This window comes from Phyllostomus discolor, chromosome 10 (assembly GCF_004126475.2).
Source record: "Phyllostomus discolor isolate MPI-MPIP mPhyDis1 chromosome 10, mPhyDis1.pri.v3, whole genome shotgun sequence".
NCBI classification, from domain to species: Eukaryota; Metazoa; Chordata; class Mammalia; order Chiroptera; family Phyllostomidae; genus Phyllostomus; species Phyllostomus discolor.
The window spans coordinates 34974333-35000855 of record NC_040912.2 but is presented as its reverse complement, the minus strand read 5'-3'; the positions used below and the strand labels follow the sequence as shown (position 1 = coordinate 35000855).

The 26523-nt window shown below is 40.2% G+C and overlaps 1 protein-coding gene across 1 annotated transcript in view; it reads right to left on the bottom strand.

Annotated features, from left to right (window-relative positions):
• ABCB1 (ATP binding cassette subfamily B member 1) overlaps nt 1-22496 on the bottom strand; it is an 84456-nt gene extending 61960 nt beyond the window's left edge. The window contains exons 1-4 of the mRNA XM_028526095.2: nt 22388-22496; nt 21743-21813; nt 16323-16374; nt 3880-4051 (exon numbers count right to left, since the gene is read on the bottom strand). Coding sequence (XP_028381896.2) covers nt 3880-4051; nt 16323-16374; nt 21743-21807 — 289 coding nt within the window. The 5' untranslated portion in view covers nt 21808-21813; nt 22388-22496. The remainder of the gene's footprint in view (nt 1-3879; nt 4052-16322; nt 16375-21742; nt 21814-22387) is intronic.
• Nucleotides 22497-26523: the final 4027 nt, after the last annotated feature.

Genomic DNA, 26523 nt, shown 5'->3' with positions numbered 1-26523 from the left:
CAGTTGTGGAAAAAGAGAAAGGCCATCAATGTGGATATACCATAAACTGAATCACTAGAGTCAAAAAATAATCAAGAACTTATATACAGTGAATCTCTGGCTCCTAACCACTATGAGACTTGGCAAATTTCCCCCATGTCCTTTAATTGCTGGATTAGCATGTTATCCTTAGTGCATCCTTTCTGGGATCCCGCTGTTTCCTTCAGCATGTGGACTTCGGGCCTGTCTGTGTTGATTCAAATAATGACTAACTTTATGGCCTCAGGCAATTTAAATTTACTCAACCACCTGGGCCCAATTTCCTCATCCTTAAAGTACAGATAATGTTGCTGTCTTCACGTGCACGGAAGGAATAAAGGCGTTAATACATGTGTAGCACTAAGAACAGTGCTCAGCCCATGTTCAATGCTCAGCAAATGTTAGCCTCAGTTACTCTTAACTGAGCTTTTCCTCAAGGCTTAGGGCTCCCTAATTCTTCCTACTTTTCTGTACATCTTATCCCTAGAGATTTAATATCCCTTCAAAGCAAATGTTGCCAAGTCTCTAGTCCTAATATTTTTCAGTCTCATTTCTTTAACTGCCTGAACATCATTTATGCTTGCATCAACCTGTCACCTTCAACACAAAATACCTGAAATCACAATTGCCTTTATCTTGGCTCATTTCCAAGACACTGGACAGTTTCATAAGGAAGATGAGAATCCTACAGAAGTTCAACAATGGTCAATCCTTGTTCACACAAACTCATCCCTAGGCCCAAGTCATTGGAGATTTTGAGGCAAAGACAAATGCTGGCAACAAGGTGGAAAGAGCCGGGAGTCAGGTATCATGAAATCAGGACCACGGCAGACAAAAACGAGGAAGATGAAGGTTGGTGTCTGACACCAGGGTGAGGCAGCAGACGGGAGCGCTAAGGAGGGGTCTAGTGCACACAGGCAAGGATCTGCTCTCAAAAAGTTCAGAGCAATCTAGTTAAACCCCATGGTTAGCTTAACATTCTCAGGCTTCCAAGAGCCTTAGCAAATCCAAATCTCCTTAAGGAAGGAATACTTCTTGTCCAACAAGAAGGCTCTGATACCTAAACTGCCCTCATGGAAAAATTATGAGGTTCCACCTGGGGAAGGTCAAGAAGAAAAAAGGTCTGAGAAAGTCTGGAGCCTCAGCAGTCCAGTAGGCTGGTTCTCCCTCCAGAAGCATCAGAGAATTCATTTGCTCTCCTCTCCAGGACCAGCATCGAAACCTTTGATGCTATTCTCCCTTTTGATGAACAGTATAAAAAAAGATGCCAATTCAAAGGTGGCACAACTCTTTTGGCAGGTCCCTTTAAATATCATGAAGGGATGTAATAAATGCATAAGGATTTTACACAGCTCAAACATACAATGTAATTTTCTGGCTTAACTCATTACCTGCATTCACAGTATTGAAGTAGTCCTGCCTTAGGGTAAACAGTATGCTCTTCAGGATCACAAAGAAGGGGTTCTTAGGATCAACAGACAGGTATGAAAGGTATAAATACCCCAAACTGTTATGAATATTTATGTGCTTGTTTCTGGGGCAAGGATTCATGGCACCCACCATAGACAAAGGCTGAAGGGCCATTGTAAAAGCTACATGGGATCACTATTTGCAAGCATATTTTCAAATAGGCATTTTAAACATTTTTACCACTTGAGTATACTCCAGGTTTTAAGTCTTTGAGTAGCTTAGTTTAAATCAATACATCCTTGACCAAAGTTGACGTGGAAGCCCCGAGCTAGGAACCAGCCCCTCCTGAATCAGGTGTGAGGAGTGTATAGGTTGATACCCAAAGTATTCTAACAGCCCATTTGCTTTCCCATTCTCCTGGAGGACTGCATTAGATCTCCCTTCTTCTTTTTTTTTTTTAAATCATGTATATTTATTACCTTTTCAAAAATAAATATTTTACATTTTTTAAATTAATGCACGTTAACTTACAGCTCTTCTCCTAAGTAGTTTAAACAAGATGAAAAGATTCTTCAAATACAATTACAATGGGTTCAAACTTGCTCATAATAAAAAGGGATATAAGAATATCCCCTAGGTATCTTTAAAAAAAAAATTTATAGCCAAGCCTGGCCAGTGTGGCTCAGTTGACTGGACCACGGTCCTAACCAAACAGTTGCAGGCTTGATTCCCAGTCCAGGCACGTGCCTGGGTTGTGTGTTCATTCCCAGGTCTGGGCATGTACAGGAAGCAACCCACCAATGCGTCTCTCTTGCATTGATGTTTCTCTCTCTCCCTTTCCTCTCTCCTTTCCTCTCTCTCTCTACATCCTTCCTGACAAGGAGATATCTCCAGTTGCTGCTGGATGGTGGGAGCAGATTTTCTCTAAGGCAGCCCCAATGACCTTTTATGGAGAAGGAATAACCTGTGCCATCATGCTGGGACTAGCTGTAGTAGGTTTCTCTCCCTCGACCCCTCCCCTCGCAATTCCGGGCTCTTTTCAAAAGCGACTTGAGGTGCGCTGTCTTCTCCTACCCAGCCAGGGTGACTCAGGTCAGGGGTGGAGTAGCCTTATTATTCATTGTAGTTGCAGCTGCCTTACCAGACCGCCACCACCTTCTCCTCCACCCTAATGAGATTAAGTGTTGGTGCTGCGAGGCGCTGCTTCTCTAACTAATACCACGCGCAGGCGCCCGCTTGGCTGCGCAGAACTTCGTAAACTGAAAATCCCGGGAGCGCTCGCCTCCTCAGAGAACATTAGTTGACCCTGATAGGAACCCATAGGTGGCCAGGGTGCAGAGCTACACAGTTAGGGTCGCATCTAAGCGCCCATGCAATAGGACACTAGAAAGCCCTACTGTGGTGAGTAGAGCTAAGGAGCAACCAGCATAAAAGCCGTCTGGCTGGAATTCCCTCTGGTCGAGGGTCTAAAACCTGAGGGAAATCTTTGCCTTTTCAGTTCTGGTTGGCACGCGTTCATGACTAGAGTGAAGTAAATTGTGCCCTGCGACCTTCCGTACCCCGTGTCCCTTTTCTCTTCTCAGATCTCCCTTCTTTATCAGCCTTGCTTCCTACTGGACTCAGCAAAGTGAAGTAATCAAAAGGCGACGTTCACAAATCCTCACCTCCTCTTCTATCCACTTTTGGGCACTGATACTCAAATACTCTGTCTTCCTACCTGTTATTGTACATGAACTACACGTGCTCCTACCTAAAGTGAATATTTCTTCTTGAGCATTAGATCCCATCCTTTCTCATGGATAACACTGAAGCAAGCAAATCTCCTCCCTCACTCTCAAAACATCACCTTCTCCTCTCTTAGGATCCTTTTCATTAGCACACAAAGTTTTCTTCTCCCATCCTAAATATACACGTGTGCACAAGCACACGCACCCCTTCTCTTGGCCCCATCTCTCCATGTTAGCATCTGTTTCCAAAGAGCCCAACTTGTGACATGGCCCAAATTAAATTTGATAATTAGCTGCTCACCTACTCTACCTTCCCCCTTCTTCATCTTACTTGATATTTAACGGCATCCAGTTTATCAGGCTATAAACTTCAGAAACATCCTGGACTGCTGTCTCTTACACCCATATCCAATACAGCAGAGAGTTCCACTGATTCCTAATTATCATTTAAGGTCCAGATTGGGTTTCTGTACCTCGTCCTGAAATGTCCTGGGATATTTCTGACTTCATAGAGCTCTCACTTTTTCTACATATCTTTGCCAGTACTTCCACTGTGCATTCTAATGCTTGTCAATATTATCTTATCAAACTTATTAAAAATGTGAACTATAGCTCAGACCCCTCCACACACTAAACACACTAGTGCATATTTAACAATATCGCTTCTAAGTGATTGATTTTTCTTCAAGCTTTCATTAAAATCGGTACCACCAGCAATACTTACTTTGATTGGTTATGTTTGTAAAAGTTATGTTTTTGAACGTTTCCGCATTTGCAAAGCTATCCGTCATATCTCCAAAGATCAGCATGGTGAGGGGAAGCCCAGCTCCATGAATGATGGCGAATACAGTTCCCAGCAACATATACAACCTATCAAGCCAATTTGAATAGCGAAACTAAAAAAAAGAGAGAGAGGAGAGAGAAATGTAGAGAATAGGGACAATTAGCACAGTTTCATAGATAGTTTGCATTACCTTCCATATATACCCCAAATCCAACCATTTTTCAGACCTACTACTGCTACCACACTGGTCCAAGCCAAGCTACTGAAATAACCTAATTAGAAATGGGTGCTTGATTGTTCTTATTGAGTTCTGACTTACTTGTTCATATTGAATTCAGCATGTCTTCTTTTCTTATGCATGAAGTTTGATGAGAGGGATGGAACATTCCCCTGAGAAACTGTAAAAGTCTTTAATGGTATAGAAATAGAAATATAGTGTTTGTTGTTCTGATTTCCAAGAATAGAAGCCACTTTTCATCTCAGGATGTTTTACTCAAGAAAAATATTGATTGCCAAAGGTCTCTCTGAGGACCCCATTGAACATACACACTTCGTTGCTCTAAGAAATTGGCTCAGGTCACAGATCTGCTGCATAATAGCTTTAGCATAAATTTAAAATGATTTTAATGTAATTAGGCCTCAATAGTGAGAAGGAGGAAAGTAATGAATTAAGATCTATGTTTATTGCCCTGGCTGGGTGGCTCAGTTGCTTGGAGAGCCATCCCGTAAACCAAGAGATTATGGGTTTGATTCCTAGTCAGGGCACATGCCTAGGTGTGGATCCAATCCCTGATCAGGGCCCATATGGGAGGCAACATCGATGTTTCTCTCTCATGTCAATGTTTCTCCCTTTCTTTCTCCCTTTCTCTCTCCCTCCTCCTCCCTCTCCTTCCTTCCCTCCCCTTTCCTTTCTCTCTAAAATCAAGAAACATATGCTGATTTTAAAAAATGAAACAAAGAAAAAGGTACATGCTTATCAAAAAACAGATTTCTTGAGAATACAGAATTTGGCCACAATGACTGTCAAGTGTAGACCTGCACAATCTCTTTAATTGTAGGCCAGTCATGAGGAGAAAATATTTCTCTAGATCTAAAAAGAGACAAAAACAGAGCATAATAAGGGCAACTGGCTTGGGACTCTCTGAAAGGCCCACTTGGGGAACAATGGCTACTTCGCCTGTACAATTTAAGGAACCAGGTAAGAACCGAAAGAAAAACCAATGAAAGAAAACAAAAACAGAAACAGGACGAAGCCAGCTCCAGCTGTGGGTGTTTACCTCCGTGGTTGTGTGGATTCAAGACGCAGACACAGTCAGCAGATCTTTAGGGAGGAAACTGGGTAAAAAGTCAGAGGTCGGGGCAGGTCACATAAACCAAAAGAAAGATTATGACCAAGATAAAAGGCGCACCAGAAGAAAGCAAAATTGTAGAACTAACGTATACTCCACAAAGAGAGAAACCAATCAAGTTAGCTAACAAGGAACTTACAGAAGTAAGGAGTGGGAGTAAGTGTTGAGTTGACAAATGGAGAAATAAACAGAACAGTTTTTGAGGGTCCATCAAGTAGAAAAGAAAAAGTGAAGCTGAGTTATAAAATCACTGGAATTGGAGTCTAGTGTAAGAATATCTAATATATACTTAGGTATTCACATTTAAAATTTTTCTTGCTCTTAAAATGTAACCAAGTGAGGTTAAGTTTGGATTAATGACATATACTCTACATAATTTAAAAACACTGTCCACTTTACAAATTAAAAGCTTTATGAGACATTGTTTGGGGCATTTTTTTCAAATTTCATTGGACCCCAGCTACATTTTACCATTATTTTGTCTTAACTAAGCATTCACCTACCTCTAACACACACACACACGCACACACACACACACACGCACACACACACACACGCACACACACACACACACGCACACACACACACACGCACACACACACACACACGCACAAAGGAAGAGATGGACAGAGACCATTTATCTTTTCTCAGATACTTCATTAAAGTGGATAAAATATCAAATTCCCCAACAGAGGCAGAGAAAAGATAGTTGTCATGCAAGAATTTCTGTCATCAAGACCCCCACAAGACATTTTAACTCCAAAGCTAATCATTGACCATAATAAACACAAGCAGACCAAGTAAATGCCTACTCCATGATGGATATAAGCCAAAGGTAAAGTGAAAAGACAGAGCTCTTGCCTTCAGTGTTTAAACAGAAGGAGGAAGGCAAAGAAAAAAGTAAACACAATGTATGTTTCACATGATTTGACAGCATAGTGTACAGAATAGAGCAGATACAAAATCGAGCAAATGGTCATTCCCTCCTTTGTGGAAAAGCTGCTTCCTCCCAGCTTTGAAAGTTCGGCAAGGGTTTAGAAGCAAGGAAGGCATTTCAACTGGAAAGAACAGCAAGCAGACAGGGCCAACAACAATCTGCTTCAAGAGCACTGTGGTCTCCCAAACTTGAGGTCTGAGGGTAGAAGCAGCAAGAAAAAGCTGCCCAAGAAGCACCCTTCACTGAATTAGGGCAAATGAGAAGAGGCAGGATGTTGGGGAAAAGAGGGCAGAGAAATCTCATTTAGTCCTGCTTGACTGCCTATCCTGGGAGTTTTACCCAGCAAGTATGAGAGAGAGAATTTAGAGATTGAGATGTAGTTTTGTCACACTACTAAGTGTATGTAACAGAAGACATGGGAGTAGATAAAATCATACAGGAGCAAATAAAGACTGAGCGGGATTAAGAATAATTTGTATCCCTGGCTAGTATGGCTCAGTTGGTTAGAGCATCGTCCCACACGCCAGGAGGTTGGGAGTTCGATTCCCAGTCAGGGCACAGGCCTATGTTGCAGGTTCCATCCCCAGGAGGCGTGTATACAGAAAGCAGCCAATTGATGTGCCTCGATGACTCTCTCTCATGTCTGTCTGTGTGTCTGTCTGTCTATCTATCTCTCCCCTTCTCTCAAATACACACACACTCATATACAAAGAATAATTTGTAGATGAAGAGAGACAGCATGCTGAATGTCCTTTTGATGATCTTGGGGGAAATGGAAGAAGAGAGAGGATGGTTACTAAATGGATTTGCAATGCCCAGGGCTATTTAATTGTTACCATATGTATAGGTAAATCATCCAAAGAGATGATTGGTGAAAATACAGGAAGGAAACTGAGATGAAGCAACTTTCTAGAGAAGGAAACAATTGTTTCAAGTACCCAAAGTAAGGGATCATCAGTAAATTCTAAAACTATTACATAAAATGAGATCTCCCATTGTTGGGACCTGCCCTGCCTGGTTTCAGAAGCTATAACCCCCCATGGCTAAGGCTGAGTAAAAAGACCTTGGGACCATAAGCCACTGAGGAGACAAAACTTATCCTCCTGGCAGGGGCACAGCCTCTGCCCCTTTACTTCACCCTGCCTGGCCCCAGGTGGATGGCTATTTAGCCAATTACAAGTAAGATTCCTCAAGGGAGGGACAACCTAAGACAGGCATGGTCACAAAGGGGCTCTCAGAGAAGGACTTATGGACTATAGAAAAAGGGGTGATGGACCCTCACCCCTCTGCTTTGTCATAGCCTAAGTCCTCATTCTATCTGTAAATAGTCTTTTAATCTCTTGGCTGCCTGAATCCCCCATCTGATTTTAATCCCCCACCTGAAACAATGCTGGAGGTGGGTATGGCCCTATGCTGGAATGTGCAGTTTCCAGGGTTAATCAGGCCAAAGAAAGAACGCATAAAATTCTGTGAAACCTGCTTTGTTAAGAATGCCTGCGATTTAAATTATAAGGTCCAAGCATAAAATGAGTTTGTTTTCCAGTTTTATAGCCCTTTGATGTCATTCTATCTGACCCTGACTCAGAATAAGCCCTCAGAGTTCTTTGAATGTTATCTATTGTTTGATCATTACTGCCTGACAATGACTGATGAGCTTTACCTATATGCCCTGTATTCCTGTGCAAATTAAACACAATAAAAGCCCATTGAGGAACAGGCTCAAGGCCTTTCTCCTCTGAGAGACCGGCCACCTTTCCTTCCCAAGCAGATCATGTCTTGGTAGATTTATTCTCATCTGCGGCAGCCCGGGGGAGCTCTGCTGGATGAAGCTCCCCCACACCCCATGATGCCTCAAATTCCCTCACTGCTGCAAGGAGGTAGAGATACCTTTATAATGGAGGGATCCAATCTGTCATCATCTAAACTAAGTGATCAAGCTTAACACCGTAAAAAAGTAGAATTCCCTGACATTTGATGTTTTTAGATGTGATGAGACATGAAGTAAATAGCACCCCAATGCAATTTTCTTAACCAAAATATTCCCCATGAATGTCTCAAAATCTTTAGAACTAACTGTCAGGATATAAGAAATGCAAGGCATGGAAGAACACGTTAAATGACACCATAAGGAAGCAATGAAAACAGTCCAGAAGGTGAGACAGCCTGTACAGGACAACAGGTACAGTCTCCTCAACATGTTGATGACATTTTAAAAGAAGAGAAAACTGTCTACACTCAGGAGACACAATATCCAAATGTCATCACTGAATGGATCCTGTTTTGAAAAAATCAATTGTAAGGCTTTTGGGGGGATATAATTGGAAAAATTTGCCTATGCACTGAGCATGACATACTTTAAGGAGTTATGTTTATTTTGTTAAATATGATCACTGTGTTATGTTTTATAAGAATGTTTTGTAGGAAATTTTTAAGAGGTATAAACTGAGGTAGTTACATATGAAACATCATGAAATCTATAAATTCAGGTGAAATGTAGCAAAATGTTAACTACTATTAGGTATAGACAATGGGTATGTAAAAGTGAATTTTACTATTCTACTTTTGTATATGTTGGGAAATTTTCATAATAAAACTTGGTGAAGGAAGGAGGGTTCTCAAGCAGGCAAAGGTATGTATCTCTTCATCTCAAGCTAGAAGGTAACAAGTTAGGAATGGACACAGACGCAAACAAGTTTCCAAGAATTTTAAAAATTTGGGACAAAGTTAAGAGAGTTCAGAATGTCCTATTTCTTTGTGGCTTGATGCAAGATTGGTTTCTGGAATGTCGGTTGGTTGGAGGATCCCTGGCCAGGTGGCTCAGTTGGTCAGAGTTCAGCTGGTACACTAAAAGGTTGCGGGTTTGATCCCTGGTCGGGGAACATATGGGAGGCAACCCATTGATGTTTCTCTCACATCAACATCTCTCTCTCTCTCTCTCTTTTTTTCTCTCTCTCCTTGATTTCTTTCTAAAATCAATAAACATATCCTCAGGTTGGGATTTAAGAAAAGGGGAGAGAAGATCTGAGGAAGGTGGTAGCACAATGCCGAGTAGGACAAAAGCCTCAGTGGAATGCCCTAGCTCTGTCACTTGCAAGGGAGGAGACTTTGGGAAAAAAGTCTCTTAATAACCTTCAGCCTCAGTATCTACTTGTAAAAAAGAAGGACAACATTCATATATACAGTAAGGCTCACAGAGTTGTTATGAGGATAAAAATAAGACTTAATAAAAGAAGCTTTAATTAAGCATTTAATATAATAACTTACTGTATATAAGTAAATATTGTTATTGGTTTTAGAAATGTAAAAATTAATGACTTTCCAGGAGCTTATAATGAAGGAGCAGCTTGACAAAAAAAAAGTGTAACATATCAGATGAAATGTAAGATGAAGGTATAAATTAATTCTAATTGGAGCCCTTTAAATACAAGGAAATGGAAAATATATAGTTAGGTGCTGACTGGGAAGAGAGAGGGGGTGAACCAGAACCACAAGTAAGAAAGGTTCATCAATACTGAAAGACAGGGTTGGGCTTCCCAGGGGTGGGGGGGCAGAACAGAAAGTGCTGGCAGGAGAGTGGTTTAGATAACATTCAGCAGCCTAGATGGCAAATATGACCTAACCATGGTGTCTGGTTGCAGAGGGTAAATCCATTCATTCATTCATTCATTCATTCATTTAACATCCAAAAGATATTTATTAAGCACCTACTAAGGATTATGTTTGGTTGTAGGTACTGGCAACAACAGTGAATAAGACAAGATGCCTCACCTCATAAATCTTGCATTCTAGTACAAATAGTAAAATATCCAAGTACCTACTAAAGTTCCAGGCACTGTTCTAGGTACTTGGAGTGTATCAATGAACAAAACATACAAAACCTCTGCCGTCATGGAGACTGAGCCACAGTGACAGGCAGGGTCAGCTGGCTTTGACTGGCTAATAAGGGATATCTCTCTGAGAAGGCAATATCTGAGCTGAGGCCACAGTGACAGGAAGGCTATAAATTAGTCAGTCATGTGACAATCTGGAGACGGAGCATTCCAGATGGGAAGAGCAAATGCAAAGCTTTGTCCTGGGATGAATATAAGTTTGGTGTGTCTCAAGGACCAAACAGAATTACCACAATGGCAAGAGCAGAGTGAAGGAGAAGAGTCTGAAGTGAAGTCAGAGATGAGACAGGTCAGAGGAAGGGCCTTTTACAGCCACGGGAAGGAGTTTGGGGTCTACTCTACACTTCCCATCTAAGTGTAAAGGAAAGGAACTAGAGAGTTTTAAGGAGAGAACTGAGGTTATCTGATGTGTCTCCTATGGATAAAATAGTTTTTAGAAGAGCAGAAATGGAGGAAGACTAGCAGCAAAAAGAGTGATGAAGACAGCAAACAAAGCTCTAGCTGGGTAGCTCCACTGGTTATAGTGCCATCCTGACATGCCAAGGTTGCAGGATCCCCAGTCAGGGCACATACAAGAATCAACCCATGAATGAGTAGAACGACAAACCTCTCTCTCTCTCTCATCGGTAAAAAATCAATCAATCAAAGTCTTGACCAGGTGTGGAATGCAGAATAATGCCCTCCTCCTCTCAAATATGTCCACACCCTTATCCCAGGAACCTGCAAATATGTTTCCTTACATGGTAAAAGGGACTTTGCATATGTTAAGATTTTAAATTGGGGAGATTATTCTGGATTACCCGGGTGGGCATAATGCAATCACAAGGGTCCTTAAAAGAGGGAGCCAAGGGGACCAAAGTCAGGAGCAGGAGAAATGAATGAAGACTTAAGAGGTTAGAGTGATGCAAGGAAGGGGCCATGAGTTTCAGGGCCATGCAGGCAGCCTCTGGAAGCTAAAAAAGGGAAGGGTACAGGTTCTCTCTTGGAGCCTGCAGCAGGAATTCAGCCCTGCAAGTGCCTTGATTTTAGCCCAGTGAGATTTCTGGCCCCAGAGCTGTAAGGTTATAAACCTGCGTTGCTTTAAGTCATTAAGTTAGTGGTATTTTGTTACAGCAGCTCTTGGAAATGAATGCACAATGTCAAAGAGAAAAAGGATAGTAAAGAGGAATGGCTAAGCTAGAAGGAATCAGGAATTGAGGGTGAAGATATCCATTTGAGTTTACAGCTTCAGAGATGGGAGTCCACCCAGATGATAAGTCCATGGTTCTCATCCCCAAATGTAACTTAACTAAGATAAAGTAGGGGTGAAGATTGTTGGAACAGAAGAAGTCAAAGAATGTCGAGGCGAGGAGTCATTAATAAGGTTACCAAAAATAAAAGAATAATGAGAGCACAGGTAAATGAAGCAGAGGTAATCATGTGCCAGTGTTCATGGAGGAACAAAAGTAACTAGAAATCAGTAGGATACCACTAAAACCAGATGGAAGACACTATAGTTGTGCAGGGGGTTTGCATAAAAAACAATTAGGAAACAGCTGCATGAAACTAGAGGAATGTCAGCATCATCACTGACTACTGGAAGATGGGGTTGAGGAACTCGAACTTCACGGGCAAAGGTGACACAAGAAAAAATCAAGGAGCTGAGAGGAAAGTCAACAGACTGCAGCATTACAGAAGCAAACAGAAGAGAGATTATGGTGGAGAGTGTCAAGTGCTTACTGGTCAGGATAGAATCAAAACATGTCTGCTGAATTTGGTGAGTGGTGGAGACAAAGCCAAATTATAATATGTTAAGAAGTGACTGGCTCTGGCCGGGTGTCTCAGTTGGTTGGAGCAGCATCCCATGCACCAAAAGGTTGCAGGTTCAATCCCGGGTCAGGGCAGGTACAAGAGGTAACCAACTGATGTTCATCTCTTACATCAGTTTCTCTCTTTTTCCATCTCTCCCTTCCTCTCTAAAATCAATAAATATATCCTTAGATGGGGATTAAAAAAATAAACTTAAAAAAAAAAAAAGAAGTGACTGCAAGGTGAAACTGAAACAGAAAGCCAAGCCAACTCTTGTGTGGGAAGCAAGCTAGAGGAGAATGATGATTAAAATCCATGAAGAAGGACACTAATAAAATTAAAGACACCTGATGTGTAAATGCCAATGGAAAGACCCAGTTCAGGTGGAAAGATTGAAGATACGGAAAAGAAATGATAACAAATAAGGTTCTTGAGAAGGCAGATTACATGGGAGCCAAAGTACAAGTAAGTAGTGAGTTTTAAGGACCAGATGCTGCCTCTGTTGTAACAAAAGGGAAGGAAGAAGGGACTAACCCAGGTACAGGTAGGTATGTCTGTAGAATGGAAAAGAGTGAAAACCTTGTCAGGTGGCTTTCATTTTGTTTGTATAATAAAAGATGAGGTTATCTGCCAAGAACAAGAGGTGCTGAGGGGGGGGGGGGGCAGAAGTGGGAAATTGGAAGAGCAGAGGTTTGACACAGTAAAAAGGACAGTAGAATAGTACCCAGGCTGTGCTGGGTGCACCCTGCTGTGAGATTTTCCCCAGGACCAGTCAGACGTAGGGACTCAGGCACCAAGAAGGCAGATGGCTGATTTTGCCTGGGCTGTATATGACTAGTGACAGGTAAAAGGAAGTTTCTAGCTTGGGCAAGTGAATAACGAAAGAGATGGCCATTACTTTAAGCAGGATTAGGAGGAGAAAGAAGACAGGAAGGGGCTGAGGCCTAACGATCCAGAGAGGACAGTGAGCAGACTGAAAAGAGAAGACAGTTGGCTGCCTAATTCAGGCTGGCCGCTTCAACTGGTCACTTTGCAGACAGAAGTTTCAAACAACAAAAGCTAGGTTGTGGGTATATGAGTGGATGGCTGGGGTGAAGGAGGGGGAAAGATTATCGCAGCCATGAAGGTCAAGGAGTAGTTATCCATAACACCATAAAGGCCACTCAGAATAGTAGGGGCACCAGGGGTGAAAAGGGAGACGCTGAACCAGGTGGTCCTCAATGACTCAGAAATGACCAGGTGATCAGAAGATAACTATCGACAAAGGACCCTTCAATTCCAGGCAGATAAAAGCTTACCCAGTCAAACTGTCATAAATAATTCAAGTTGTGAAAAGCCCTGGCTCTAGACTATGCCAATCTAGGCAAAATTCTTGACTTGCCTTCTTACTTGTTTTGTGATTTGGCGACTTTGAATGTACTGCTTACCTTTTCTGGGTCCTTTTCATCATCTGGATCATAAGGATAACCCAAGTGCCTACATCAGCAAGTTATCGTGAATGTTAAGTTAAACAAACATATATGGAGTGCTTAACAAATGACTGGCAGAGAGAAAGCAGGTAACATTGCTAGCTATTAGCTATCTGGAAAAAAAACTGTTTCAACAAGATACATAAAGTAGAAAGCTGAGAGTTGAATCCACAGCATAATCCTGGCAAGTGTGTACAATCTTTCAGGAGTGCTTTGTATAGGAATTGTAGCCTAACTTGCATTTTTCTTGCCCATAATTCCCTTGGTCCCCATTTCCTCAAGAGCCTTAAAGTGTTTTCTACTTACATGTTTCTGTAAGTGTTGAAACAAGGACTTATATACATAAAATAAAGGCTAGTAGAAAAAATTGAATCTATTCGTTATCTTTTTTATCACTTTCTAAAGATTGCTAAGAAGTCTCATAGCAGAAACAAGGGAACAGGGATGGTATGCAGAAAACAGTTAATAGTATAAGCCTCAGAGGGCTAAGTTTAGAAAGGCCTGCATACAAGGCTGAAATCTAGAACCTGGATTTGGGGAGGGTTATGGCCATCCTAACTGATAAAGAAGCCAGAACTATTTGCACAATGTGGTTTATCCTGAAAACCTGCCTTCCTTCTGCAAGTCTGGAATTTTAGTATGTGCTGGGCCTACAGGATCAGCCCCAGTAAAAACCTTGCACACCCAGCCTCGGAGTTCCTCTGATAGACAACCTGTTACATGTGTTGCCACAACTCATCACCTGGGGAATAACGTGTGACTCCACTGGGAGAGGACTTGGGGAACTTGTGCCTGGTTTCTCCTGAATGTCCCTCTTTGTGCCTTTTCCCATGGCTGATTCTACTTTGTACCCTTCTAACCATAACACACCTTAACCATACTGAGTCCTGGGGGTTCCTCTACTGAATCATCAAACCTGGGTTCTTGGAAACCACCAACACACATGAGTTTTTGTCTTAGCTGGACACTGTTATTAACTAAGCCATCTAGTAACATTAGCATTTTATTGTTAAACTTTCTTAATGTGTCCTGTGTTTTAGCTTTTACACACAAGTTCACTGTTTTCTATGTCAACTCTTCAGGAAAAGGACACATTTGTAGTATAGTACTCTGTCAAAAGGCCTAGAATATATTCTTTCTATGCCATCCTGAGCACTGTGATTTAGAATGTGAACTTCCCTGATCTGAATCCTGGCCCCACTGTGTATTCTTGGGCAAGTTTATATGGCTGCCCTCAGTTTCTTCATCTGCAAAATTAGAATAACAATAGTATTTATCTCAGAGGAATATTGGGTTGGCCAAAAAGTTTGTTCTGTTTTCTTCCATAGGATAGCTCTAGCAGTGCTTAGTTGTCTTTAACTCCAGTTGAAACAATTTCATTAGATTGTATTGTAACAGCTGCCATATCAGCGTGTATTTAAAAAAAACTTACCAAAATAGGTGAATTTTTGTGTAGCCAGTTTTAATATTGAAGGTGGAAGAAAATAAGCAACATTTCTGGCATGTTATGCTTTATTATTTCAAGAAAGGTAAAAGCACAACTGAAATGCAGAAAAAGATTGGTGTAGTGTATGGAGAAGGTGCTGTGACTGATCAAACATTTCAATAGTGGTTTGCAAAGTTTCACGGTGGAGATTTCTTGCTGGATGATGCTCCATGGTCATGTAGACCAGTTGATTTGATAGCAATCAAATCGAGATATTAATTGAGAACAATCAACATTCTACCATGTGGGAGATAGCCAACATACTCAAAATATCCAAATCAATAAAGTTATTGGTGAAAACAAAAAAATGTATCTTTTATTTTACGAGAAAAACTGAGCAAACTTTTGGCCAACCCAATAGTATCTATCTCTGGTAAGGAACAAAATGAAGCATATATAAGATACTTAGAACAATACATGGCATATAGAGCTACATGTGTGTTATTATCTCACATTGTAGTTCCAGATTTTCATTCTTTTGTGGCTTGAATTGTATTGATAGTGTTATCTCAGTGTATTAGGTCTGTTAAATTTTCTAAAATATAAGATTTCCTTTAAAATTTAAGCTACAAAGCCCTGACTGGTATAGCTCAGTGGGTTGCGCATTGTCCCACAAACTTAAAAGTCGCCCGTTTGATTCCTGGCCAAGTTTCATCATGCCTGGATTACAGGCCAGGTCCCTGGCTGGGGGCATGAGAAAGGCAATGGATCAATATTTCTCTCACACATCAATGTTTCTCCCCCTCTCTTTCTCCCTCCCTTCCCCTCTCCCTAAAAATAAATAAATAAAAATTAAGCTGCAAATAATAAAAACTACAAAAGACAGAAATGTTTTGGCTTCAAAATGAATTTCAGTTCAATTCAGGCAGAGAGAGACCAACAACCAGCCATATCTATAAAGCACCTGTCTTATTCCCAATTGATTAAAGAGAACCACTGTACCAACAGAAAATGAGATCAAGAATTATATTAAGGTTTTCAAATTCTAGATTATTGGTTACTCAGCACAAAGGATATTACATGTACTAAGTCACAGTAATAAAACAATTCATTATAAACCATTATATAAGGACCTGGGACTTTGATTCAAAACTGACATTTCAGAGTCATTGAAAACAGGGAACGTGGTGTCTTATTTGAACCACACCTCACATGGCTGGTCTCATCCAGGTAGCTGAGAGATCTGTTATCTATGGGAGAGGTGCTTGCCATAGATCACTGGAGACAAAACTAATAAGGAGGATACTGAAATCTAACACAGGAAGGATGGCTACTGAGACTCAATTCACATGGAAATTTAAAATCAGTGCTTCTCTGAAAATAAGCTAAATCAAACCAATACATTTTACTTCTCCATTAACATACGCTCCAAGAAATAATTGTATGAGGTGAAATATCTCTTCTCCGGGTAAGGAGAAGTCAATTTCCTAAGTATTCTGTATAGTAAGTAAATTCAAAACTCACCATTGTAAATATACTGACAGTTGGTTTCTTTTCTTGCTTCTCATTTTTTTTACTGAAAAACATAGGAATAGAATTACAATAAAAAACTATAAATTTTAAATTATCAAACTAACATAGAGCTTATAACATGCCTACAATGTATTATTCAATTAAAAAAACAGGTTACTCTATATGATCCCATTTATGAAGTTTAAACATGTTTACATGTATCTTGGAAATCTATATGTGTGGTTATCACTGGGGTTTGAGATTTTTATCAAAATATTTTCTTCCTTATGCCTTTATATTTCCTAATTTTCTATGATAAACACACACACAGACACACTACTTTTGCAATTAGAAAAAAAAATACCAGAAAAGAGAGCTTTCTGTTTTTACTCTAATTAGAAAATCATTCATCCTCTCCCAAACTAATGCCCTTATCACCTAAGTAATTCTAGAAGTAGACAGGATATCTACTACCCAGGTTAACCTTAATCATTCCCTCCACCAGTGGAGGGTAGTGGCAATCAGATGCTGGGCATAAACCAACCTAGAAAGAAAAGTAATTAAATCACTACATGCAAATCTAATTCTGAAATGATGTTTGGAGTCCTAAATAGACCCTTATGACAATAAATGCAACCTAGAAACACTGCAGACAAAGTCAAGGAAGACAGTCTGTAAACTGCAAAAACAGCTGCCCTCTGGCTAACAAGAAAGTCGATTATTATTCTGAGACTAGATTCAAATGAATCTAACTGTAACCCGTCTTCCACTCTATGGAACTGCCACCTAGCTCGTGAAGAAAAACCAACCATTACCCTCCTCCGCATCCCTCCGCATATTTTCAAATGTACAGAAGAAAGACAATTCCAGAGAACCACTTCATTTTTACACAGGTTTTCAAGTTTAAAAAATAAATTCTGCTTTGTCATTGTTCTTTGCACTAACAAGGTCAGAGCTGAAGACTTCTAAAGAAAAAAACCCAGAGTTACCCCATATTTCACTTTGGAATGATGCTAGACAGACATAAACACACAAAATATACAAACATTACTCTTCAAACGTGGTCCCACCCTATTTTGAGTAAACGCCTGGTTTCAGTAACCCTGGAACCAGAATGAGAGGAGAAAAATAGCCACACATAATCGAGTTTTAGCTCCAAGCTTTTTATTTACTTTTTTCCTTCTCTAAAACTGCTGCTACTTTGGAAATGTTATAATGTTCCTGAGTCACTGGCTAAGTAAACACTTCCCATACATGATCTCATTTAACACTTTTTAATTGTATTAAATTTATTGGGGTGATATTAGTTAATAAAATTATATAGGTTTCAAGCATACATTTCTATAACACATGATCTGTATATTGCATTGAGCATTCACCATCCAAAGTTATTTAATTTTAATCTCTGTAAAGCAGGCACATTTTTGTCTTTTTAGAGACAAGAAAACTGCAGGTGACAGAAGCTAACTAGCTTGTCCAAGGTCACACAGCTCAGAACAAAGTCAAGATTTAAATTAAAAAGTCTATCCCCTCAACACCAGATATTCAGTGCAACCTGGGCCTTCTGAGTCACTGCACTGCAAGGATGTGCACTTCCACAAGGACTCCCACCCCTGCTTGATTATTCACTTCCCCCGTCAGCTTGAAACACAGAGCTGACCACAGGGAAGTCACTAATCAAACCTCATTTTAATTAAGAATCTTGCCCTAGCTGGCGTAGCTCAGTGGATTGAGCGCAGGCTGCGAACCAAAGTGTCACAGGTTCGATTCCCAGTCAGGGTACATGCCTGGGTTGCAGGCCAGGTCCCCCAGCAGCTGCACATTGATGTTTGTTTCTCTCTCTCTCTCTCTCTCTCTCTCTCTCCCTCCCTCCCTTCCCTCTCTAAGAATAAATAAATAAAATCTTAAAAAAAAAGAATCTTTATAAATACAGATATTCCTAGTGGTACAGTCATCCAGCCATCATACCTATAAACAAAACATGTGCTTCCTTACAATTATAAACCAGAATACATAGTTTAAAAAAAAAAAACCCAGCCCTGACCAATGTGGCTCGGTTGGTTGGGCACCATCCTGCAAAGTGAAATGTTGCTGGTTCAACTCCCAGTCAGGGTACGTGCCTAGGTTGTGGGTTCATCCTGGCTGGGGTGTATACCAGAGGCAGCTAATAGATGTTTCTCTCTCACATCGATGTGTCCCTCTTTTTCTCTTTCCCTTTTCCTCTCTCTAAAAATAAATACAAATCTTTAAAATAAAAAATAAATTAAAAAAACCCTGCAAACTCATAGACAAAGAGATCAGATTTGTGGTTACTGGGGTGGGGAGTGGGGTTAAGGAAGGTGGTCTGAAGGCACAAACTTCCAGCTATAAGCTTAAATACAAGGGGTTTAGTAATGCACACCATGTTGGCTATAGTTAACAATGCTCTATGGCACATGGGAAAGTTGTTTAGAAAGTAGATCCTAAGCGCTCTTGTCAAAAGGAAAAAATATGTTTTGTTTTTCTCTTTATTGTATGTGTATGAAATGGATGCTAACTAAAATTATTGTGATAATCATTTAATTAAACATGGAAGTCAAACCATTATGTTTTATACCTTATACAGGACTGTATGTCAATTATATCTCAATAAAACTGGTAGGGGAAAGAATATATAGGTTTATTAAGAACAGATTAATATCAACGATGATGAGCACAATGAGAAATACTTAACTGAAAAAATCTCTAGTTTGAAACAAGTCTGTAGGCCATAATAAGAAGGAACACTAAAATGAAGTCATGTGGCAGCTTGAACGGACTTCTTTACCACTTCCCTCCACAAACTCTCAATACTTCTTACCCCAACATCACCATTTGCGTCCTAATTTCTTTAAAGTACCAAGAGGTTTTTTTTAGGTTGAAAACAAAAGGAAATGATCTACTTTCTACCTTGTGAAGTCTTTTTGTTTACAGGAAAATTTTTTATTATAAAAATTTTAAATAAGAAACATTGAAGTGGTAATAATAACACATTCACCTAGATTTGACAATTATTAACATTTTTACCATATTTTCTTCAGTTTTCAACTGAAATATACATTGCCACTGTTAATATTTTATTGAACCATTTTAAAGTTGCAAATATCATTGCTAATGCTTTCCTACCATTATCACATCCAAAAAGAGAGCAAGTTTTCTATAGGTTTTTTCTTTTTGAACTCTGATGTAATCAAGGTCCACACATTATTTTTGGTGGTAATGTCTCTTTGGACTCTTTCTTAAATCTAGAAGTCCTTCTGTTCCTCACCCTGCTGACTTTTTGTAGGAACAAGAACAGATGTCTTACAGAATGTTTCACATCTTGGATATGTCTGTTTCATACTGAATTCAAATAGAGATACGCGATAAGTATAAATACACAGCAGATTTGAAAACTTGGTAGTCGCCCCATATCTGTAGTTCCTCTTTCCATGGTTTCAGTTACCTGTGGTCAACTGTAGTCCAAAGGTACTAAATGGAAAATTCCAGAAACAAACAATTTATAAGTTTTAAATTGTGCGCCACTTTGGGTAGAATGATGAAATTAGCACCCACCCCCTGGAGACATGGATCATCCCTCTGACCAGTGTCCCCATGCTCTACAGCTCCCTGCCTCTTAGTTCCTTAGCAGCTGTCTATCAGGTCTACTGTCAGTGGAGTGCAGTGCCAGTGTTCAAGTAACCCTTACTTTATTAATGGTTCCAAAGCCACTCAGATAGCTCTTATTACAGAATATTGTTACAACTGTTCTATTTTTAGTTATTATCGTTAATCTCTTTCTGTGCCTAACATATACATTAAACTTTATCACAGGTATGTATATATAGGAAAAAATATATGCAGCTAACCCTTAAAAAAACTCAGGAGGGTTAAGGAAGCTGGCTGCCTGTATAGAACTTTAGTTAGCCCTCTGCACACTTGGATTCCCAATTGTCAGATGATCCTTGAACAACAAATGTTGGGGCTGTGGGTCAACTGAAAAAAACAGTGAGCATAAGTAGGCCTGTGTAGTTCAAACCTGCTCTGTTCAAGGGTCTACTGTGTATGTAGCATTAGGAACTAACCTTGGTTTCAGGCATTCACCAGGGGTCTTAGAACACACTCCTGCAGTTAAGAGGGCATCAGTGTATGAAAAAGAGGATGTAAAGTATCTGATTAATAATTCTGATTACAGGTAGAAAGGATAATATTTTGGATATACTGGGTTCCTTAAAATATATTTTCAAAATTAATTTCACCTGTTTCCTTTTACTTCTCTTAATGTTGCTACTAGAAATTAATGGTCACAAATGTGACTCACATTATATTTCTATTGGACAACATCAGTCTAGAAGCTTTGCTGGATTTAGACTAAATGCTTTTGCTAACACGCTTCCTAGGTGGCGTCACTAACACAGTGTATTCTACCATGAATAGGGTCAGGTCTGATCACTGGGTTCAAGTACTAACTGCAGAATCTCTCCACTGGAAAAGCCCAGTTTTCTTTTTCCAATTAATGAGAATTTTGGATAATTCTTAGATACAACTTTTCCATTAACAATCCTTGCCTGAATCAATCATAACAATGCAGGTTCAAAAATGGTAATTGGCATTTTTCTGTACAGAATGTTCCTTTGTACTGTCTCCTCCTCACCCTTTCAGTTTTTCTCCTCCTCTCAGAATTTTATTATGGATTCGTGGATTATATTCAGTATTTTACAATCAGGTTTTGTCATTATTCTTTTTGTTTCTCATACTGTCCTATCTGTGGTCAGTGGAAGCCCCTTCAAGCAAATTCCTGTGTTCTTTGGTAACTTAACTCCACTTCCTTGTTCAGACATAGCAAAATATACCCTTTTCACCTGCCCAGACCTGCCTGAAATTAGCCATTTCTCCACAGGGTTCACAGTCCTTCTAGTGAAGAGTGGTATTTAGAAACCAAGATCTGGCACTCAGTGTGCTCATTGCTACTGTCCCTTTCCCTGGTCAGAAATTGAACTATTAAAAAACCATATGAGTTCATACGAAAATTTCCAATTCAAATTTAACTCTCTCTCTATATTTATATAGATATGTAAGTATATATTGAATATATATATATCTCCCCACTCCCTGAGTGGTTAGACATTGGGATAATTTCACATCATGCTAACAGCTGTTTTGGTACTAGTCTCTGTTCACAAATTCTACAAATGTCGATATCGTTGCCTTTTTAAAGACATCAACACCTAAATGTAGTTTTGGCCATGGTGCCACCTACCATACCATCAACAATGCAAAGTTTGTGACTGTTTTACCAGAAGCAAGAGACTCGACCACGGAGCAGAGCACAAGCAGCAAGCAGGAAGACGATCAACAAGGTTTGTAAAGCTGAAAAGGATGTCGCCCAAATCATTCAGGCAATGTAAAGTATGAAAGTGAAACAAACTGGCTACCTTTTTTTGTTCATTTTCAAGAATTTTTCCCCTGTTTCTCCACCGCCGCCTTCTTCAACATCCATCCCAACCTGAGGAGAAAGCACAGCAGAAGAGTCGAAGGTGTGATCACAGGCGGCCCAGGTGAGACTGAACCCCAGGAGCGGAGCCCAGCGAGCGGCAGGGCGGAGCGCTCGCGCTGATGCTCCCAGCCCAGAGGCACGCCTGCAAGGACAGGCCACCAGACTGTGCACTCGGACTTTGCCCCTTGCCGCCAAGGAGGATCCTCGTGCCAGTTACCCCGGCTACAGCGGACAGTGCTTCCTCCGCCCACCCACCTACCTCCCGCTCGGGGACCCATCATCCCCCCCCCCCCCCTTAGTTCCACGCGCTCACGACTACGTAATCCAGTACTCGTGGCTAGCGCCGGAAACTCTGGGCTGGGGGTGCGGCAGGAGCTCCCTGAGTGCCCCTAGGTCTCACCCCAACTAGGTCCCTGTGGGCTTCTCTAGTTGGAATCTCCCCTTCCATCCCCTCCGAAGCCGCCTCCCACAGGGAGCCAACTCCAGAAGCTTTCCCTAACCTTCCCGAGAACTCTCCCTATCCAGTAACAACTTCGCGTGTGCGTACCTCGGGCTCTCCTCCGACCTCTGGCTCTCCTCCGACCTCGGGCTCTCCTCCGACCGTCCACCAAGACTCGAATTTTGTTAGTAAAGACAGATCTTACTGGGAAAGCTTCGGCAGATGCTCGCAGAAGTCCGGGCTCCCGCGAGCTAGGCGGGCGGAGTTCGGCGGAGCACGAGTGCGCCCGCTTCTCGAAGTAGCGAACGGAATGAGCCGGGAGCAAACGGAATGAGCCAGGACTGCACGCCCCGCATCCTGGGGCTCCGCGGCCCAGCCAATCAGAATTTCTCGCCGCCCACCTGATTGAATGTCAATTGCCCAACGCATTACGAAACAGGTTGAATTTCCAGGAGGGGTGCCCTTGCCCAAGCCATAACCCATCAGCAAAAGGGCGAGTAGAGAAATACTTACTAGCTGAATCATCGGGAGCGCTTCCATTTATAGAATTGTCTCTACAAGTCCATAAAAGTAACCATTTTGATAGAAATATGTATTAATATAATATATATAGTGGCTATACACTTGGCTCCCCTGGGTCTCGAGTAGACAAGGGAGATTTTCTTTGGCATCCCATGTAACAGTATAAAACAATCGCCGACCTCGCCCATCTTGTAGCTAAAAAAGGTTAAATTTCTCTTCCTTAGCAGCACCTTTAAAGGGGTCACGTGAAGTTTTTCAGCAAGTCTTTCTTCAGTATATTAGTTTCCGAGGTTATCTGTTCATCCAATTTTTACTTACAGATAAAGGGAAGAAAATAAATAGGAAAATTTTAAAATAGTTATATTGAAACGGACGTTTCTGGACATTGAAATGTCCTTTAAATGGACATTTTAAGAAATAGTACTTAAAAGTCTGTAATATTTTTAAATTTTAGCCATCAAATCAATGCCCTTGTTTTCCCCAAGGCATTTCAAAACTCTTTCATTCTAACTAGGATTGTTAAGGTATTGTGCATTTTAGCATATTACTTTAGGTATAATTTAATTCCATATCTACTGCTACCATTTTAATTTTTTCTTGTCTACTATCTTCCTCAAGTTGTTGAAAAGTAAATGTAATCTCCACAAATCAAATTCATAAAGTAGTATTAACTCACACCAGAGTTTTTCATACTTCTTATAAATGTACAGGAAACATGTTTTAGTGACCTTTAGTGTACATTCTCTGCCTTATACCTGTTGCCTCTCACGTCACTGCAAAAGTTTAAAAGAAACTCCTTTTATTTTTTTACTGCATAGTGTGAATATTTTTCCTGCATAGAGTGAATATTTTCCGTGCCTTCTTTAAGATATACTTCAAAGCCATAATTTTCTTTCCACTTTAACTCCAAATTTTCCTTGCCTTGATTTTTTTTAAGCCACACAATCAGGTTTCTTTCTTTATAAACTGCCAAGTACACTTTTTAACAGGCCACTGATTTTCTCTGTGTTCTAATTGAATATACATGTGTACAGCATTGGTTCACTGCTTAAAGTCTTAGCGCTAACCCAGTGGCCCACCTGGTGCAAATGTGTAAAGTTTTCCTCTTCGTTACAAGCATCTTTCATCTGATTTATGCCTCTGCTCTGTTTCTACTTTTGTTTTACATTGTCCCACCTTTAGTTCATGATATTGTTACATTTTATGTATACTTGTAAACTACCTTAACTCCTCCCTAAAACAATGAAGGATATTTTAAAATATAATATTATGATGACTATACTATGTCTACAGGCTTGTGCTTCAAGTGAAAATCTGTCCAGGACATACATATTTTAGGATTAGACTAGTCCATAGTTTTCAATAAAGCTCTGTTTTTCTATTATATATGTTGTAGTTTCTTTGCTCTACTATCATGAAAATATGGATATAAAATATGATGGACCTAAAATAGTGGACAGTTCTAGCTGTCTCCAAGCTACAGTCCTTGACCTTTAAAGACTGACTCCTGTCTCCCATTATTGCCTGCCACCTCTGGTAAGATGGTAACAGCTGCATTGGGAAGTTCCTCAGGGAAATCCAAGCAGCCGCTTTCCAAATCCTCACTCCCATACCACACAAATCAGCTGCTGCAGTTGCTGCAGGTCTGTCTTCAGCTCCACGATGTTTCCATTGGCCAAAAACACACCGTCATTCGAAGCATTCAGCAAATAATGGCAAGGCAGGTCAACCAGAAATGAGCACCTGATTTCCATGACAAATATGGTAAGGTTGTATTTGCTAGTGGAGCCACTTGCTGTGTGGCTGCATGGGTATATACAGCAACACACATTAGAATTGAATGGAACCTGCCCCTGTTGGCAGAGTCGCCCCAAAGGAATGGAGAGATAGGTCATCATCCCACCTGGTATTATAATTAATTGTCTCAAAACTAACTCATAATTGATGCCAAGTGAAAGTACTATGTACCCATTAAAATATGACATGACCGAAGAAATAAAATACATCTGAAACCTTCGCAGAAGAAGACTTGTACAGTGCCTGAAACACTCTAAACAATCAACAACTGCTATGTACTAGTGACAACACCTCCATTTCAATCTGTTTTGAGCCTTCCTTGGCGTTCTTCAGCCCTCATGGATCTAGCTACATATATTCTCTATTACATTCAATAGCATAACAGAGGGGAAAAAAAAAACAGTGCAGTGCCTAAATAATAATTAAAAAGTGGAAAAATACAATACCATTTCACACCTTCATTGCCACTTCTCCCAGCATGTCACCATGAATATTGAAATAGCATCAACACAGGTCTCTCTGCTCCTACCTTGACCCTTCTTTAACAGTCTCTCTCCACCCTCCCCTCTCTAGGTCTATGGCTAAGAGTCAGTCATGCCAAATTCTGTCACATTCCAACCATTTCCCCTACTCATTGAGAGTAAAATCCAAGGTTTTTCCCAAGTCCTGACGTGATCTGGCCCCCTGTTAACTCTGACCTCATGTCCTATTACTCTATTCTCATTAATTCTGTTCAGCCTCATCAGCCTTCTGCTCCTTGAACATACAAGTGTGCTCCCAGCTTAGGGCATTTGCACTTCACATTTCTTCTGCTTGAAACTCCCCGCCCCCTTAAGTTAGCTGTACAGTATAATTCATTTGCTCATATTTTTTTCAGGTCGTCAAATTTCATGATATTTTGCTCAAAATACCTAGAAACAGTGTCTGGCACACAGTAAATACTCAATACATAAGTGTGAAGGGAATGAATGGAAAAAAATGAGCAGGTTGACTCAGGAAAGTATGGTCTAGTATAAAATTGTACAAAGGTTTTTCAATTTTAAGATAGAACATTGTTCTTATTTTATATGCTACTTAAATATTTTAAATTATTCAAACTTATTGGGCTATTTCTCCATAAATCTGGGCTTCAGTTCAGTCAATATTTATTCCAAAAACATTTACTAAGTGCTTGCTATATACTAAATATTGTGCTAAATTTTAGAGTGGATAACTTAAACATTATATTTTGCCCTCAGGGAGATTGTACATTATTTTATTTGTAGTGGTTTTATTGTCCCAGATAGACTGAAATTGTGTTGTGTTGTGTTTGTTTGTATAAGTTACCACAGTGTTTTTCCAGAGGTAGAAACTCTATAAATGCTATTGTCAGTCTAGTTGCAATATTTCTTCAAACCTATTTGCCACCCAAATAATCTTTTTCTGAAACACACCTTTCTATCCTACCTGAAGCAAACCTAATATGCAAAGATCTATCAAACAACTCAGCCTTAAATGTAAAGAGCATTTGCCATGTAAGCTCCATAAACAGTGAGTTTCTCCCAGTGTGATAAAATATTGAATATTAGATGTGGAAGGTCCACCAGTGTCACTTGTTCTTTTTGTCTGGTAGCCTAGTAAACGATGCACAAAGGGATCTTAATTCCACTGTTTTCCTTTTTAATTTCTATGTCATTAATAAGTGTTTGTATTTCTTTAATGTGGACTTTTCAGATTTTAAATTCTGCCATCAATAGAAAATCCATTACATGGGTTTCTATCGATCAATAAGCATTGACTAAAAATGTACCATATACAGAGAACAGACTGATGGTTGCCAGGGGGCAGGAGGGGTTGGGGTGAAAAAGGTGAAGGGATTGAGAAGTACAAATTGGTAGTTACAGAATAGTCACAGGGATCTAAAGTACATCATAGAGAATATAGTCAATAATATTGTAATATCTATGTATGGTATCAGGTAT